This window comes from Rhinopithecus roxellana, chromosome 2, assembly GCF_007565055.1.
Source record: "Rhinopithecus roxellana isolate Shanxi Qingling chromosome 2, ASM756505v1, whole genome shotgun sequence".
Lineage (NCBI taxonomy): Eukaryota > Metazoa > Chordata > Mammalia > Primates > Cercopithecidae > Rhinopithecus > Rhinopithecus roxellana.
Window position 1 is genome coordinate 25,648,007 of NC_044550.1, and position 16,389 is coordinate 25,664,395.

Consider the following 16,389-nt stretch of genomic DNA (forward strand, 5'->3'; position numbering starts at 1 on the left):
CAAGGCAAACAGGGACTGATCGCTGCCTATCTCAGCTGCTTCTCCCCAGTAACAATGCATTATTTGTAAGTTTCCTTACGTCCTGTGTTGTCTCATTGCATGGTGTTACTTCTCTTTCAAATACCTTTCCTGCTTCTGTGTCTTCAGTGTCTTCTAGCTATTACTCCCAGTAACTTCCTTCAGATATCATTTCCTTATTTAGTTGAATTATGGGTCTTTCATCTGTGTTCTCTTTATATCCAACACGTAATTTTTTAAAAAGCTAATTATATAGGTGTTCACTAAACTGTAATACAGAATTTTGCTAACTTGTCCATCTCAGTCTCTGGGCTGTGAATTCTTAAAACAGGAACCTTGCATTTTGTCTCTGAATCGTTAAAACTGAACACAATGCATAGCAGTGAAAAGTCACCAAACATATTTTTGTTGAGTAAATATAATGAATAACAAATAATTCATAGATTTCTATATACAGGGGTAATGTTCAAAATATTTAATAACCAGTTGCTAGGGGCACCTGTTGGTCACACCAGAACTACTGTAACAACTGGTAATGCTGTTCTTATTTCACCCACTCAGTATCAGCCTGGGCTGTGGATATCTTTGACTTTTTTTATACCAAAAAGGAGAAAATGCATCTATTTTCGTACCTACATGCAACCAGAGACTTTTTAGAAACACACAGAGACAAAAGGTGTTGGAAAGCACCTGGATGCATGTACGCAGAAGCCAATACAGTTATGTTCTTAAGCTATTAATATGTGATGATAAATGCTTTCCTATAAAGTTTACAGTAGAGTGGTGTTAAAGTGCTGCTATGCCTTGTCCTAATTACCCAAAGGCATGTTTCACATTCTCCAGTGGGCTATTTTTTGTTGTTAAATACCGGTAAGTTAAGAGACAATAATTTCCACATTTTAAGGACCTGTAGTAAATCCTTATTGCCTTACTTCACATGTTTTGTAACAATAAACAACTCTCCAATCTCTGAACCAAAGCTTCCTTCATCTTTTATGTACACTACTGCAAAGGGTACTGCAGGAGCTGATTGACAACCTACTTCCTTTCTTGTCTCCTAGCACCCCAAGCCAAGGCATCTGTTTTCACCAGAATGAACTTTCTAAAATGCAAATGTGATTATGGTGCTCCCTACCAAAATACATTCAACTTTTCTGCATCACCTGAAACAAACTTTTCAAGGCAATTTAAAAAATGTGCTTTTAAAAAATGTTCATTTTTGGGCTCTGCACATGGAGACTCCAATTCAGTAGGGACGAGGTGGTAGAGTGGTACCTAGGCACTCTTAAAAGCTCTTACAGGAGATTCTATCACACAACCAGACTGAGGAAAATTCATCCACAGGATGGAGTTCTAATACCATTACAGGGAAGAGACTGTTCAGAAACTGCCACCTGCCTGTCACTCGCAGATCACTTATTAGCTGCAAGACTTTGGCTTAATTATGTAGGTATTTGAGCCTCAGCTGCCTCAGTTTGAATGAGAATAATAGTACAAATGTTGCAGCACTATTCTAAGTATTAGATATAGTATTAGGTCATTTATCATCCAAACTGAGGCACTATTAATAATTACTCCAGGATACTATGATAAACTTGAGCTGTCCCAGACAAACCAGGACACTATAATTTAAGGAGATATATTCAAAGCATTTTTTACAGTGGATATAACAGAAGCTCAGTAAGTCACTTTCACTTTTATCATTCTTCACATTTGCTCCCCTACTTTGCTGGAAGCTGTAGCACACCAAGGTCATGGCACAAGGCACACAAGTGATGTTTGTGAAATGCTGTAACCAAGATCTTGAATGTTCGTCTGTCACTACCCTTCTCCCCATATACTTGATACTTTCTTCCTTGATTTTTTGTTTTGTTTTAATTTTTTATTTCTATAGGTTTTAAGGGAACAGGTGGTGTTTGGTTGCATGAATAAGTTCTTTGGTGGTGATTTCTGAGATTTTGGTACACCCATCACCCGGGCAGTGTACACTGTGCTCAATTTGTAGTCTTTATCGCTCAGCTCCTTCCCACCTTCACCTCCAAGTCCCCAAAGTCCATTGTATCATTCTTATGCCTTTGCATCCTCATAGCTTAGCTCCCCCTAAGAGTGAGAACATATGATGTTTAGTTTTCCATTCCTGAGTTTCTTCACTTAGAATAATGGTCTCCAGTTCCATCCAGGTTGCTGCAAATGCCCTTATTTCATTCCTTTCTATGGCTGGGTGTTAGTACATGGTATATACACATACCATAATTTCTTTATCCACTTGTTGATTGATGGGCATTTGGGGTGGTTCCATATTTTTGCAACTGTAAATTGTGCTGCTATAAACACATGTATGCAAGTATGTTTTTCGTATAGTGACTTCTTTTCCTCTGGGTAGATACTCAGTAGTCTCCCTTGATATTTTTTATAAGCCTTGATATTCCCCTCCTTTTCTCCTCTACTACTTTAGCTCATCTCTTTGTAGGTCCCAGGACAAGGAATGCAAAAGAGGCCCGCTTGCAATTTATTTTTTAAAATTAAAAGCTACATAAGCTAAAAAATGGTTAAGTATCTCCTATTTTGACAGGTAAATCATGACAGGTCCAAAGTTAGACATCCTGGAATGCTTGGAGTTACACACAGGACTGTGATGAGGGCAGTGCCAATCCTGGGGGCCTGCCACCCTGTCCCCTTTCTACTCCTGTCCCTGACTCCATCTGTGTGACAGGAGCATCACATGTAAGAGTGTGGACACACACACCTGCACATATTTAAGCTTTGTACATCTCCCACTTCTACCTTCCCTAGCAAACAGCTTGAAGGGTGTGTATTATACACCTGTTGCTACTGTAACAAATTACTACACCACCAATGGCTTGAAACAACACAAATTTGTTATTTTTTAGCTTTGGAAATTAGTCTTACAGGACTAAAACCAAGATGTTGGCATTGCTGTTTCCTTCCGGAGGCTCTAGGTGAGAATCCCTTTCCTTGCCTTTCTCAACTTCTAACACTGCATTCTTTTATCATGGCCCTGTCCTCTATCTCCAAAGCCAGCAGCGTAGCATCTTCTCTCCTCTTTGCCTTCCGTCTTGCTCTTGTAAAAAGACCTCAGTGATTACACAGAGCTGGTTTAGATAATCCAGGATAATCTCCTCATATCAATTGTTTTTAACTTAATCACATCTACAGAGTTCCTTTTGCCAAATTAGGTAACATTTACAGGTTCCAGAGATTAGGATGTGGACATATGTGGGGGCCATCATTCTGTCTCCCAAAGGGTATGCACACCAATGGACACTTGAGAGGATGAACCCAAGGAAGAAGTGTGAGTGAGCATTGGAGCCACACTTGGGAACACCTAGGCAGGGACTCTGGTCATGGAGGAGCTGTAGGGTCGTGGTGAGCATGTCCTCTTGGCCCTCAGGATTCTTTGCCCTGCCCAGCCGGAGGAGGTCCCTCTAAAGCTCTGAACCCAGGGCAGGGTCCTTTCTCAGGCAGGGACCTCAGCATAGTACATCTCCTTTCTCCTGCTGATCTGGCAACCTCTGCCTGATTCCCTTTCTCTTGGTCTATCTATAAGACTGTCAGAGAAAAGCATGTTAGCAAATTGTTTTACTGTATCAAAAGTTCTTTTTCTTTTATTTTCATCCCTGCCTTTTGCTTGTCATGAAAGAGCCCCATTCCACACCCACTCATTGTTTTTACCATCCTCACTGGCTTTCCCTTCCTTTGAATCTCTAATTCTATCCTTCCGCCACCTCTTCAGTGTTCTTAAAATACACAAGATTTCACCTGCTTGCTGTGTGTTTTTTTTTTTAAATATGCTATCCAGCTAGCAAGTTATTCCTGAATCCTACAACATTGTTAATTCATTCCTCTTATATTTCTTTTTTAGTTCTAAATTTTCCTCCAACATTTGAAGCCTGAAGAGTTTCTTCTATAATCTAATTTAAAATCACTCTACTTGGTCTACTTGTATACTCTCTCTTTATATTTTGCTGGATGTTGGCCATTTTAAATAATGTTTCTACACTTATGCGATATATACAGAAGAATTTATATTTCCAAAAAAGGATCTTTAAAAAATGTTTTCTCCCTGTAGTCCCAGCTACTCGGGAGCCTGAGGCAGGAGAATTGCTTGAACCTGGGAGGCAGAGGTTGCAGTGAGCCAAGATTGTGCCACTGCACTCCAACCTGGGCAACAGAGCGAGACTCCATCTCAAAAGAAAAAAAAAGTTTTCTCTTAAGTTTTAAAAAATCTCTGAACTCTGATCTGTGTTTTTACTTATTCTTGTTAATGCACGGAAAGTTTAAGGAAGCATCTATGTTTAGGTCTACATGGTTTGGAGAGCTTATGAATTATTTCACAAGAAGGTTTTGTAGGTTTTTTCCTTAATGAGACATTACATATTCCTAAGGCTCTGATGAAAAGAAAATATTCCCATTTAAATTTGATTTAAAACTCGTGTTATACAATTTCAGTAATTTTAAAAATCTCTGATTATAATAATGTTATAATATTACCATAGTGTGTGCTCATTAGGGTGCATGTGTCTGTCTTATTTATCACTGTAGCTCAGTGATAGTCTAGCTACCAGTGGCTATATTTTAGTAAATAACTGAGAAAGTGAAAGTGAGAATGAGTGATAGAATTTCAAAATGGCTTTAAAAAGCAATATAAAGATGTTCCGTATAAACCATACTGCCTCAATCAGAACACTGAAATACAGACTTTTAAATTTTCAATCAAATTTGTAGTCTCTCCTAGACTATTCTGCTGTGAGTAGTAAATTACTTCACTAAGCGTGCTAACTAAACTGTGTATATTCAAGATAACCATAGTCTTTTTAAATATTGTTTATGAATGATAAATACAGAAGATATTATATAGATGTTATTTTATGAAGATGCTATATATAGTGATAATTCCATATGTTATAGAATTATATAGACACTGAGATACCAAATATGCTAAAAAAACACTAAGATATCTTCTTTTTTTTTTTTTTCTTTTTTTTTTTTTTTTTTTTTGAGACAGAGTCTCACTCTGTCACCCAGGCTGGAGTGCAATGGCTGGATCTTGGCTCACTGCAACTTCCGCTTCCCGAATTCAAGTGATTCTCCTGCCTCAGCCTCCCGAGTAGCTGGGATTACAGGCATGTGCCACCATACCTGGCAAATTTTTGTAGTTTTAGTAGAGGTGGAGTTTCATCACTGTTCAGACTGGTCTCAAGCTCCTGACCTCATGATCCACCCGCCTTGGCCTCCCAAAGTTCTGGTATAGGCATGAGCCACTGCGCCTGGCCACTAAGCATCTTTAATACAGTGTTAGCAGATGAGAAATGTGACTCTCTGGTACTGAAATGAAGACAGGAAATGAGGGAAACTATCTTCCTTAGCTCTTTTTCCTCATTGCTTTAGGAATTGTGTATGGGGCTTGGTTCACTGCAATTTTGTCTAGCTTTGTAATGGTAAAAATGTGTATAATTTCTTCATTATGAAAGTATTTTATATAGCTTCACTAAGTCGAAGGTTTACTTCCTCGTATTCTCTCTTATACAAATGATTGAAGATGTCTTTTTTTATTTCTTGTCCTCAGAATGGCTTTACTCCTTTATACATGGCTGCCCAAGAGAATCACATTGATGTTGTGAAATATTTGTTGGAAAACGGAGCTAATCAGAGCACTGCTACAGAGGTAAGACTGTCAGCCCTAAAGTCTTGAATTCTTTGATCTTAATGTCCATATTCTTTATATCAGTCTGCAAATAATCTCCATTACTTTGTCTAAAATATGCTAGGAACGTTCATGTTACTATTATAATCGCAACAGTGGCTGTGAACAAATGACTCAGGCTTGTGCACGGAGTTCCATCAGTTTATGCCTTCATTTTGGATTCGTGTCTATTTATTCTTACATAAAATCATGCCTCCATCAGTTTCCCATCCTCTGGCCTTTTGGGAGCTTTGTACCATTCTAAAATTCGATTACAGTAAATTCTACTCATCTCTTTTCACCAACATTTTATCTTTGTTAGGATCTAATATAATTCCTTAATGGAACAACTTTTTTACCATCAGAAATAATTCATAAGTATCTGTGTTAGCACAGTTTCATGAGGAATGTCACTAAAAAAAAACCCTGTACCTTATTGAAGCACAAATTATGAAACATGGTTGTGTGACTGATTATGGCAACAATTGACTAGAATGTTCAAAATCAGTCTAGTTTTAAAGAGTTCCAGGACATCTGGACATAATAAGTGAGAGTGGGCAGGGGCCTTGACAACATCAGTTTTCTTTCCTAAGCACTTATTTTTCCACGTAGTAAGTAGAAACTGCTTTGCATTTTCCTCATTTTTACTTAGGCAGATTGAGCAGCAAGTTCAAGGGCTGTCTGGGGCAGTGATTTCAAGTGATGCTCCAGAAGCTCTTGTGCTTGGGGCCACTGGAAAGTTGGGAGTGGTTGACATGCAAGAGGAGAGGAAGAGAGCTCGCCTGAGACATGTCTCTCCTCACCTCTTTCAACCAGAGTATATGAGCTTGGCTTTTCCTATTTCATATTTTGTGGCCCCACTGATAAAATTTCAAAACTCCTGGCTTGAAGTGAAAGAAGACTGGTGGATTCTTGTTACCCAGAAACTATCTTAAGATAATTTTTAATGTGGCTTCCTTTCTGGACAATTAAGTCTTTAGGACATGAACTCCCTTCTATGCTGCATTAGAAGGAGAGGTTATTAAAATGTAATAAATCCTTTTCCAGTCCCTTTGGGAGAAAACTTTTTATGGAGCCAATTGCAACGACTTTCTGACAGCTTATTCTTGTTAGTTTAAAAAGAATCCAAGAAAATACTATGAATGAAACCGTGTTGCCTACCTATGACTGGAAAACACAACTGCCCAGTATGAAATGTTTTTGAGTTCTCTATTCAATACACACAGATTTTGTACTCTTGCCACTTGGATATAGTGTGATTTTTATGATTTGGGACCTTTTCTTTCCTCAGACACTAGTTCTGTCCATGAGTACCATGTGAATATCTTCGGGCAGAGCTCAGGTAACAATATGAGTCTGCATCTTTGCATCTGGGCCTCTGAGAAATATATCAAAATAAGGACATCTATATTTGTTTTATTTGATTTTGATTTTCTTGAAAGCAGAATCATTTACCAGATGAAACCTTTACTCTAGAATGCTTCTATTTACCAAAGAGACTTAAGGTTTCTAGTGTAGGATTTGGGAAAACTGAGCTTGCTGGCATTCCCAGCTGTCTCATGGCTTCTGGCTCCTTTGGTCTAGACCTCTGTAGCATTTCCCGTTTGGTTCTAAAAATACCCTTTTATGTACATTGCATCAGTAGTGGCCATGTTATACTTTGATCCCCAGAAAGTTAAAATCCTCTCTGATTCCACAAGGAAATGTGTCTTTTGCAAATAAATCATGTGAGGTTTTAAATTCTAGCTTAGACACATTATATATCTATTATTTGTTTCATTTTAGAAACTCATTTAAATAACTAAAATTACTTTTTTCCTATTAAATATATAAGCTTAATTGATTAAACTCTCATTGTCTGCACTAATGGTTATCAAAAAACACACATGGATAAATCTTTACGTATTCCTTTTTAGTGTATCATTCTGTAAAAAATAATAATAATAATATTTTTACAGGGCTGTATGGTTGATTGCCATTTGATATCCTGTGTTATATTGCTAAATACCATCTACAGTCTATGTGAACATGTGTGAATATGCCTAAAGAAGGGACTTGCCCTGAGCTGGTTGGTAGCTAATTTGCAAAAATTAATAACTAATCAAGATATTATGATCACTTTAAAATCAAATAATTGTGCGATTATTCAATGTGGCAATGAAATTCATGATTGAGAAGAAATATTTAAAGTTTTAAAATTTCCCATAGTTATGGCACTTAGCATTGGTAAATAAATGATGAAAAATGAAGCTACCGAACTTTAATATGGATTTCCTTTTAGTTGAGGTACTTGAACAAATCATTCCAAATGTTTAGCCTTATCCCATGCAGTACAGATTAGAGTGAAATCTACATGGTGAAGATCCAAGGTTAAATTCTCAGAAGAGAGTTCTCAGTCTCTCCAGTACCATTTTTATACAGTATTTCTCTACTCTCTTCCTTCTTCCTAAATGTTACCAAAATTAAAGGCCAAGAACTTTTTAACGACATTCTGTTCTGTGAGCAAATGCCTCATCGCCAAGAAAAAATTAATTTCACACTCTTTTAATATAAACTATCACAGTGCTGCAGGAGATAATACATTTAAATATGTATGTGATAATGAGTCTGTGCTTTTCTCATTCACAGAGCATTTAATATGTGCCAAACAAAGTTCTAAATTCAGGCTACTATTTTTCATCTTAAGATACTACATGCTTTACTCTTCCATTCTGTTAATGTATTATGTTTAATAATCAGTTATTATTAAAAAATTATTATTGCTGGTACTGCATACATGATACAATACACTTGAGGAAAACTATTTTTTCCTCAAAAGTCTGCAGTGACTTTAAAACAATTATTATTGGAAAAAAATTGAGTAGTTAAATTGTGGTAAATTACCATCGTCTCTAGAGTGCAGTCTTGGCCTCAAGCGATTCTCCTGCCTCAACTTCCCAAGTAGCTTGGATTACAGGTGCACACCACCACATCCAGCTAATTTTTTCTTTGGTATTTTTAGAGGAGATGATTTTTCACCATTTTGGCCAGACTCGTCTCAAACTCCTGACCTCAGGTGATCTACCCGCCTCGTCCTCCCAAAGTGCTGGGATTACAGATGTGAGCCACCCTGCCCGGCCTAGAATGCAGTCTTTCAATTTACCATTCTATTGTCCATATTTTTTTCTCTATGTGAAAGGAAACTTCTAACTTTGAGACTTGTTTTCCAACTTTTGTGGATTAAGGGTGTTTTTTTTTTTCTTTCACATAAGTAGAGCCTAAAATATATTACTTTTTGATGTACTTGTCACCTTTCCAAGAACTGAATACTTGTTTCTAGAGAGAAAAATATAGCTTTCCAAGTTTTCTAGCATGATTATCTACTACTAAGTTTTCTCTACCTTTTCACTTCCCATGCTACTGGTTTTTTACTGTCTTCTTAAGTTTAGAATTGAAAACAGGTTTTTCTACATTACCTAGCACATGTAATTTTGTATCTAAATGGGCAAAATAATATAAAATTCAACTATTAAGAGCATAATTAATAAATTAGCTTAATTTGCCAGAGTTTTAGATCGTATTGTTCCCTAAACTTCCAAAATTGAATTGATAATAGACAACTCCATCCCTAGGGGCTGTTTTCCATAACCATTCAGTGATATTTAGTAACCTGCATAGTCAATCATATATTTTATTTCCCTGTCTTGGTTACCATATCTTCGATTCCCAGTCAGACTTGGTCTCCATTCTGTCTACCCTCCCCACTTTTCTGCTTTACCAACAGAGGCATTATTTAGGATTGGTTCTCACTTTTATTTTTTGATTGCAACCATACATTTGAGCACATCCTGTATGTAGTATGTTTGTTAAAGAATGTGGATGGTTTTCAAAATGTATAGAATAGAAATTAGGAAAGCCATTTGATTAAACTATTCCATAATATGATGGATAACTGGTTATAATCTGCTTCTAATCTTCCCAGTAATATTTGGTTGTCAATCATTATCATTAAAGATTAGAGTCATCATGCTTAGAACTAAATCTCTAGCATCTAAAGATGTTAACAGACAATTTTTACCTTCTATTTTACCAGGATGGCTTTACTCCTCTAGCTGTGGCACTCCAGCAAGGACACAACCAGGCGGTGGCCATCCTCTTGGAAAATGACACCAAAGGGAAAGTGAGACTGCCAGCTCTGCATATTGCCGCTAGGAAAGACGACACCAAATCTGCCGCACTCCTTCTTCAGAATGACCACAATGCTGACGTACAATCCAAGGTAAAAGCTGAACACATTTGTGGAAAGGAATTCTTTGGCTGCCAGACTCCTCCTGGGGGATGATAAAGAAGTAGGCCATGGTGATAATGCAAAATTATTTCTGGTCATAAAAGGAGATAAATGACTTTCAGAGGTATTTCAGAAAGAAGGGGACCATCTAAAAAAATTAAATGCAAGATAATTTTCTTTAAAAGATGAGGTTGAGCTTTTTAGAAATCTGCTTTCTTATTCTGTTTTTAGTCACAAATAATAGAATTTAAAATATAAAACTGTATAGTGTAGTGCTTGGGGATGTCTTCTTTCAGTAGAATGCATTTTGGCATGTTGGAACAGTATACCCAACTGCAGTGAGCGGATTGACTGTTTCCATAATTTTGCATTGTGTAATATCTTCCCTCTTTCTCCCAAACAACACTGCTTCAGATGATGGTGAATAGGACAACTGAGGTACAGTATTGTGGTTATACCAAAATTTACCTTGTCTTTATTTTTAGTTTTTGCCCAATTAGAATAAATGCTCACTAATTCACACTAATGATTACAAGTTCCATTAATGGGAAATTAATTTGGAAACCTTTCTCATAATGAAGGCAAACTGATAATTCAAAGATATTTAATGTAACATATAATAGAAGCATTATTTTATCAGTAAAACTATTTAAATAGGTTATTAGAGTAGAGAATGAAATGAAACTCTTTCTTAACGTATATTTTAATGAGTGAGCTTTACTATTAACTTATTGTCAAGAAGAGATATGATTTTATTTCCTTAATGAGAATTCTCAGGTTAGAGTTCTTAGGAAGTGAAAATTTGGGAGGTTTCTCTGTGTTTTGTCTTTTTACCTAATTGCAGTTGCCCTTTTTTCTGTATGCTCTTTTTCTTTACCACATTTTATATAATAAATGATATTATTGAACGTATCAAGAGCAGACCAATTACTTTTTCTTCTAAGTCTTAAAATACTTGTCATAGAATCGTGTATTTTCCACATTCCAAAATAAGTCACTTCAATCAATAAGAACATTAAGTTCAGAAGCCTCTCAGTATGGTGTGTTTGTATATGTCTGTATTTAGTAGTCTCTCCTTGGCCATTGCTACAGAGAGACACTAACACAAACATTGTTGATGTGTATTACACAAATTAACCTATACTCAAAAACAAGTGACTATTTATGTAGGTCCATTATTGTTTTGCTGAGGGGATTCTTTAGACTATCATCTCATTTGATGACTAGGTTGTGGACTTATGAGCATTCTCACAGAGTATACTTGAATTATTTGTGTTATTTCTTTTGTTCCCTGTCTTTGCATGGAACCTAAGTCAGAGACAATGGAAAGCCCAACTGCTTGGTGAACTTGTTCACAACTAGAACCATACAAATTGATACCTTAATAACTAATTTCAATACCTTTACTTTCTTAGATGCTTTTTGATGATTATTTAAGATACATTTTTGAAATCTGTATTGGCTCTAAACATTGTGAAAGCAGAAGTTTGGGTGAATTTTTACTGAGTTATAAGTATTTCCTTGAAGACAATAGAGTAAAAAGAATAGAAACCCCTTTGTCTAATCCTGTAGAAATGTGAACTCTGCCTCCTGCTTCCATGTTAATCAGGGAAGAGTTCCTCTGAAGGGCTGATACCAGTTTTGTGCTGATCCAAGATTCACAGCCTGGGTATCATTATGAATGATCAGTGAGGATATATCAGACACTAAGTTAGTTTATTTTTGTAAATGATATTACTATATTTAAATACTTTGAAAATGATTCAGCCAGCCTCAGTATGTTTTTCTGAAACTAAATTGTAATATCAGTAATAGACACACACTCAGGATATGTCTGAGTGACAGGAAAGATCAATATAAAAATGAAACAAATTTAGTCAATTATTTCCTAAAATATAAAAATTTGACATTTTATCAAATAACAGCCAGGTTGAGGGCTGATTTCCCCCTCCATTTTGACATGAATATTGGCATGATGTAAATGTGAAATAAAAATATCTTGATCATAGATGTGGGATTTCGATTAATAGTTACTGTTCTCATTTTGTGTCTTACTTCTCTCTAAGTGAGAAATTATTTGTAGCCAATGTTGCTACAGTAATAGCACAAATTTTCATTACCTAAGGTATCTGAATGCTTAATTAGGGTGTTTTTAAAACAAAGTCACCAAAGCCTATGTATCAACTCAATAGAAAAAAATGGTTGTAATTTTGAAAATATTTCTTAAAAACAATACAGTAAACAATTCATTTGAACTAAAAGAGAGCGATACCAAGTAACCCAAAATCTGCAGAATGTGATAGCAAATAACAGTTTCTATTTTTCCCATAATCTTTTGTTAAGTAGTGAAACTTATGGAGAGTAAGAAAAATTATCAGATCTTTGTGTACTTTGTTAAGAAAAGAGTTAATATGCTTCTATTGCGAAAATGGCAATGATTTTCAACTAGATTTTCATCAGAAAAAGAAAGAAAAGGAAATCTATTTTTTTCATTTGATATTTTCAGACTTATTTTTTACACATTTTGAGAGTAAACAGTTCTGTAATGCCCATTGAGTTGATTTAACCTGGTTGGTTAAATTACATTTTATTGTATTGATAAAATTTGTTTAACATTCAAAATTGGAGTAAGCTGAACTTTCTTCTTCCTTTTATATTCCTATTGATGCCAAGTATATTTTTTAATTTTTGTTTTTTAATTATTTCATCACGATAACAACATAATCTTGCTACACAGTTGTAACAGTGTATAGGAATATCATGACAGTGTAAATGATGTGGAACAAATTCTATATCCTTTGTAAAAATTTTTCAACATACTTTCATGCTTCCAAAATTATAATGCCAACCAATACTGCTTTTTTAAAACAAAAGTAAAACAAAAACACTGGTTTTGAATCTTCTCTGAAAAGACATTAACCAAGTTCATTGATATGTTAATCCTATGGCTGAAACTTTATGTTGTTTAATCATATTCTGGTTTTCTTTAATATGCAAGACCAACTTAAGAAACACTGTTTTGTATAAACAACAAATCTCATAAATAAATATTTAAGATAATTAAAAATATGCCATGAATATTATGCCAATAAATGTAGAATATTTATTTACCTTTTTATATGTTTACTTATGTACCACCTTATAACGTTAAGATTTAAGATCTTACTAAAGCATTTATTATTGCTTATATGTTAGGTAGACCGTTACCATGTGACTTTCTTCACTAATACAATGGCTGCAACATAGAAAAGTGAGGCGCTATACTGACCATCATATCTTTGCTTTCATAGAGTGGTTTTACCCCTTTGCACATAGCTGCACATTATGGAAATGTCAACGTGGCAACTCTTCTTCTAAACCGGGGAGCTGCTGTGGACTTCACAGCCAGGGTATGGATTAAAATAGTTTCTCATTCTAGATAGCAGTAAATAAGTACTTTAAGAAAGTAAAAAGGAACACCAATGGCTGTCTTAAAGATTTTATTTCTTTTTCCTTACCTGGATCTGTGCTGGAGATATTAGATTTTTCATTTTCTTTCTTTAAACCACAAGAAGTCATCTTGGCTTAAGCAGAAAATAAGAATGTTGTAAATTCATGCACAAATCATTTCCAATAGTTAAAGAGGACATTAATTCTGACCAGTATGAACAGTTATATTTAATAATCATGCCGTGAATCCTGATAAGTCATGTCAATAAATAAACTGTTAAAATGTTAACTATAAAATATATAAGTAGAATGTCTTATGATGACTGTGGTGCACACAATTTGATAGGGAATTGTTTTTAATGAATTGAGAATTTGTTCCCATGAAGTCTTACTAAAATACATGAAAGGTGTCACATTGTTACATGTTTCATGGTATGCTTTTATTAGAAAGAATTCACTTACATAATAGTGGTATATATCAGTATACTTAATATACAGTTAATGCAGAATATGAATATTCAAAAATTATGACACACAAAAAATCAGGTACATATCCTTGCCATAATGATGATGAGTGATAGCCAATAAAATAAATAAATATAATTTGTATGTGTAATGTTTTTGTACTAAGAAGTCATCTGCAGTGAAACTATGTTCTGTTATTTTCAAGCTGTTTTTCTTACTGAATTATTCTGAAGGAGATGTTTGTTTGTTGTTGTTGCTGTTTAGAGACAGGGTCTGGCTCTGTTGCCCAGGGTGTAGTGCAGGGGCACGATCATGGCTCACTGAAGCCCTGAACTCATGGGCTCAAGCAATCCTCCTGACTCAGCCTCCTGAGTAGCTAGGACTACAGGCACATACTACCATGCCTGGCTAATTTTTAAAAATTTTTTGTGGTGATGAGGTCTTACTATGTAGCCCAGGCTGGTCTTGAACTCCTGGCTTCAAGGAATCCTCCCACCTCAACTTCCCAAAGTGCTGGAATTACAGGCATGAGCCATCATGCCCAACTTGAAGGAGATGTTTTTAAGAATCATTTTTATATTGAATATTAATATAAATATTTGTATTCTATTTTTAAGCATCATAAAACTTAAGAGTTCAGACTCTTTAAGTGCATGGATGTTATAGAAAGAAAGACTTTACACTAGGGCCCTATCTTAGGTAGATTTTAAATTTTTGTTCCTATTACATTAAAGTGTTCCCTTTGTCTCTTGACTGTAATGTGTACATTCTATACATATTTTGTAGTTATTGACTAACTTAGTTATGCAGTTTCATTCCATTTTTCATTCTCTAACTATATTGTTTTGTGGTTTGTGTGATTTTTGTTCCTTAAAAATCAAAGACATAGAAAGAGTAGAAATTGTGGATCAAATTACCACATAGGTCACAGCCTCCTTTGTGGCCTTTAACACAAAGGCATCGCCATCATGCCCTGTCATACCCAACAGCTCTTGTTTGGTCTTTCTGTGGTATAGAATGGAATCACTCCTCTGCATGTGGCTTCCAAAAGGGGAAATACAAACATGGTGAAACTCTTACTGGATCGAGGCGGTCAGATCGATGCCAAAACTAGGGTGAGTGTCTCTGTTCTTTCAATTTTCTACCATTATTATTTCTTTCAATCCTCATAGAAGGCACCTCGAGACACCAGGTCATTAACATAGGCAATGTGTTTTCAAGGAAATTGCTTTATTGGAATTGATTTAAATCTCATACAACATTTAAAGTGAACGTTGTAGTGTAAATTATGGTTCATACCATAAAGTGAAATTAATATTTGCTCATAAGTGCCCAGAGAAGCAAAGTGTTGGTCCCTCAATGAGATAGTTTTCAAGTTTTTGCGTAGTGATTTTCTGGGACCAAAGATCAAAGATTAGGCTTACACAACTCTCTTTTGGGTAGTTATAAGTATCAAGAACCCGAACTAATTACCATACATTGAGAATGTGGCTTTTACACAAAATATTTTAGTACATGTTTATAATCTTTGGCTTCTAAGTATTCAATTCCTAATTCATTTTTCTTAAGCGGCTATGCTATACTGGCCTGAGCAGGGGATTTGCTATTATGGAGAAAAGCATACAGTTAGTATACTACACCTTTATTTATATCATTTTGGTAGAAGTGCTATCCTTAATTTGTTTTGAACTTAGGTAAAATATCATTTCAAGTTTGCAATACACTCCAAATAGATAACAAGATAGACAGTAGAGTGCAGTTGTTAAAAGTACAGAATGAAGGCAAACTGCCTGATTTCAAATCCTATTTTTACTATTAATAAGTTGTATTATATTGGCAGTTTACTTACCTTCTCTGAACTTAGGCTAATAACAACACACCTACTTCATAAAGTTGTGTGAGAATTAACTCTTAGCTATATTTACCTTTTTTGAAAAAGCAAGTAAATTACCTAGCTCTTCATAATATTTGATAATATTACTGACGTTATATAATATGTAGTTACTTACTTAAACACGTAAGGAGTATTTCAGTATTAATTATCTGGAGTAGGTTTGTTAATCATAGACTTCGGCAAAACTTCAAATGTGCCTATAATACAAAAATGTGAATATGTAGTATGAAAAAATCTATGTTAATATGTGGTGTAAAAAGCTTATGAAAGATGGTAAATGGAATATGTCTCATAGTATTTAACTTCATTTTGTTTAATGCTGAGACTTCATGTTTTCATAGTGCCAGCAGTAAGGATCAAATCTAGTTTCCTTGCAAATCTAGGGGCCAGCAAATACTTTTGTTTGATAAACTTCATCATCTGTAAGCTTCCAGAATCTAAACCAGTCCCAGGCAATAAATTATGGTTTTTGATGACCTCAGGAAACCTTGCTTTCTTAATCTCACTTCTCTAAAGCTTTTGGTCCAGAGTGGCTACATCACAACACGTGGGAGTTCTGAAGAGGTTTGCATTCTGTCAAATCTTTGCTGTGGTGTCCAGTGTCTTTGCATC

At 35.3% G+C, this 16,389-nt stretch overlaps 1 protein-coding gene across 5 annotated transcripts in view; it reads left to right on the forward strand.

Annotated features, from left to right (window-relative positions):
* ANK2 (ankyrin 2) overlaps positions 1-16,389 on the forward strand; it is a 501,960-nt gene that overhangs the window by 346,490 nt on the left and 139,081 nt on the right. For 4 of the 5 annotated variants that reach the window (XM_030916064.1, XM_030916069.1, XM_030916058.1 and 1 more), the window contains 4 exons: positions 5,606-5,704; positions 9,795-9,980; positions 13,280-13,378; positions 14,900-14,998. In XM_030916064.1, coding sequence (XP_030771924.1) covers positions 5,606-5,704; positions 9,795-9,980; positions 13,280-13,378; positions 14,900-14,998 — 483 coding nt within the window. Of the gene's footprint in view, positions 1-5,605; positions 5,705-9,794; positions 9,981-10,403; positions 10,428-13,279; positions 13,379-14,899; positions 14,999-16,389 lie in introns of all 5 variants that reach the window. The other variant, XM_030916049.1, reaches the window with a different exon arrangement.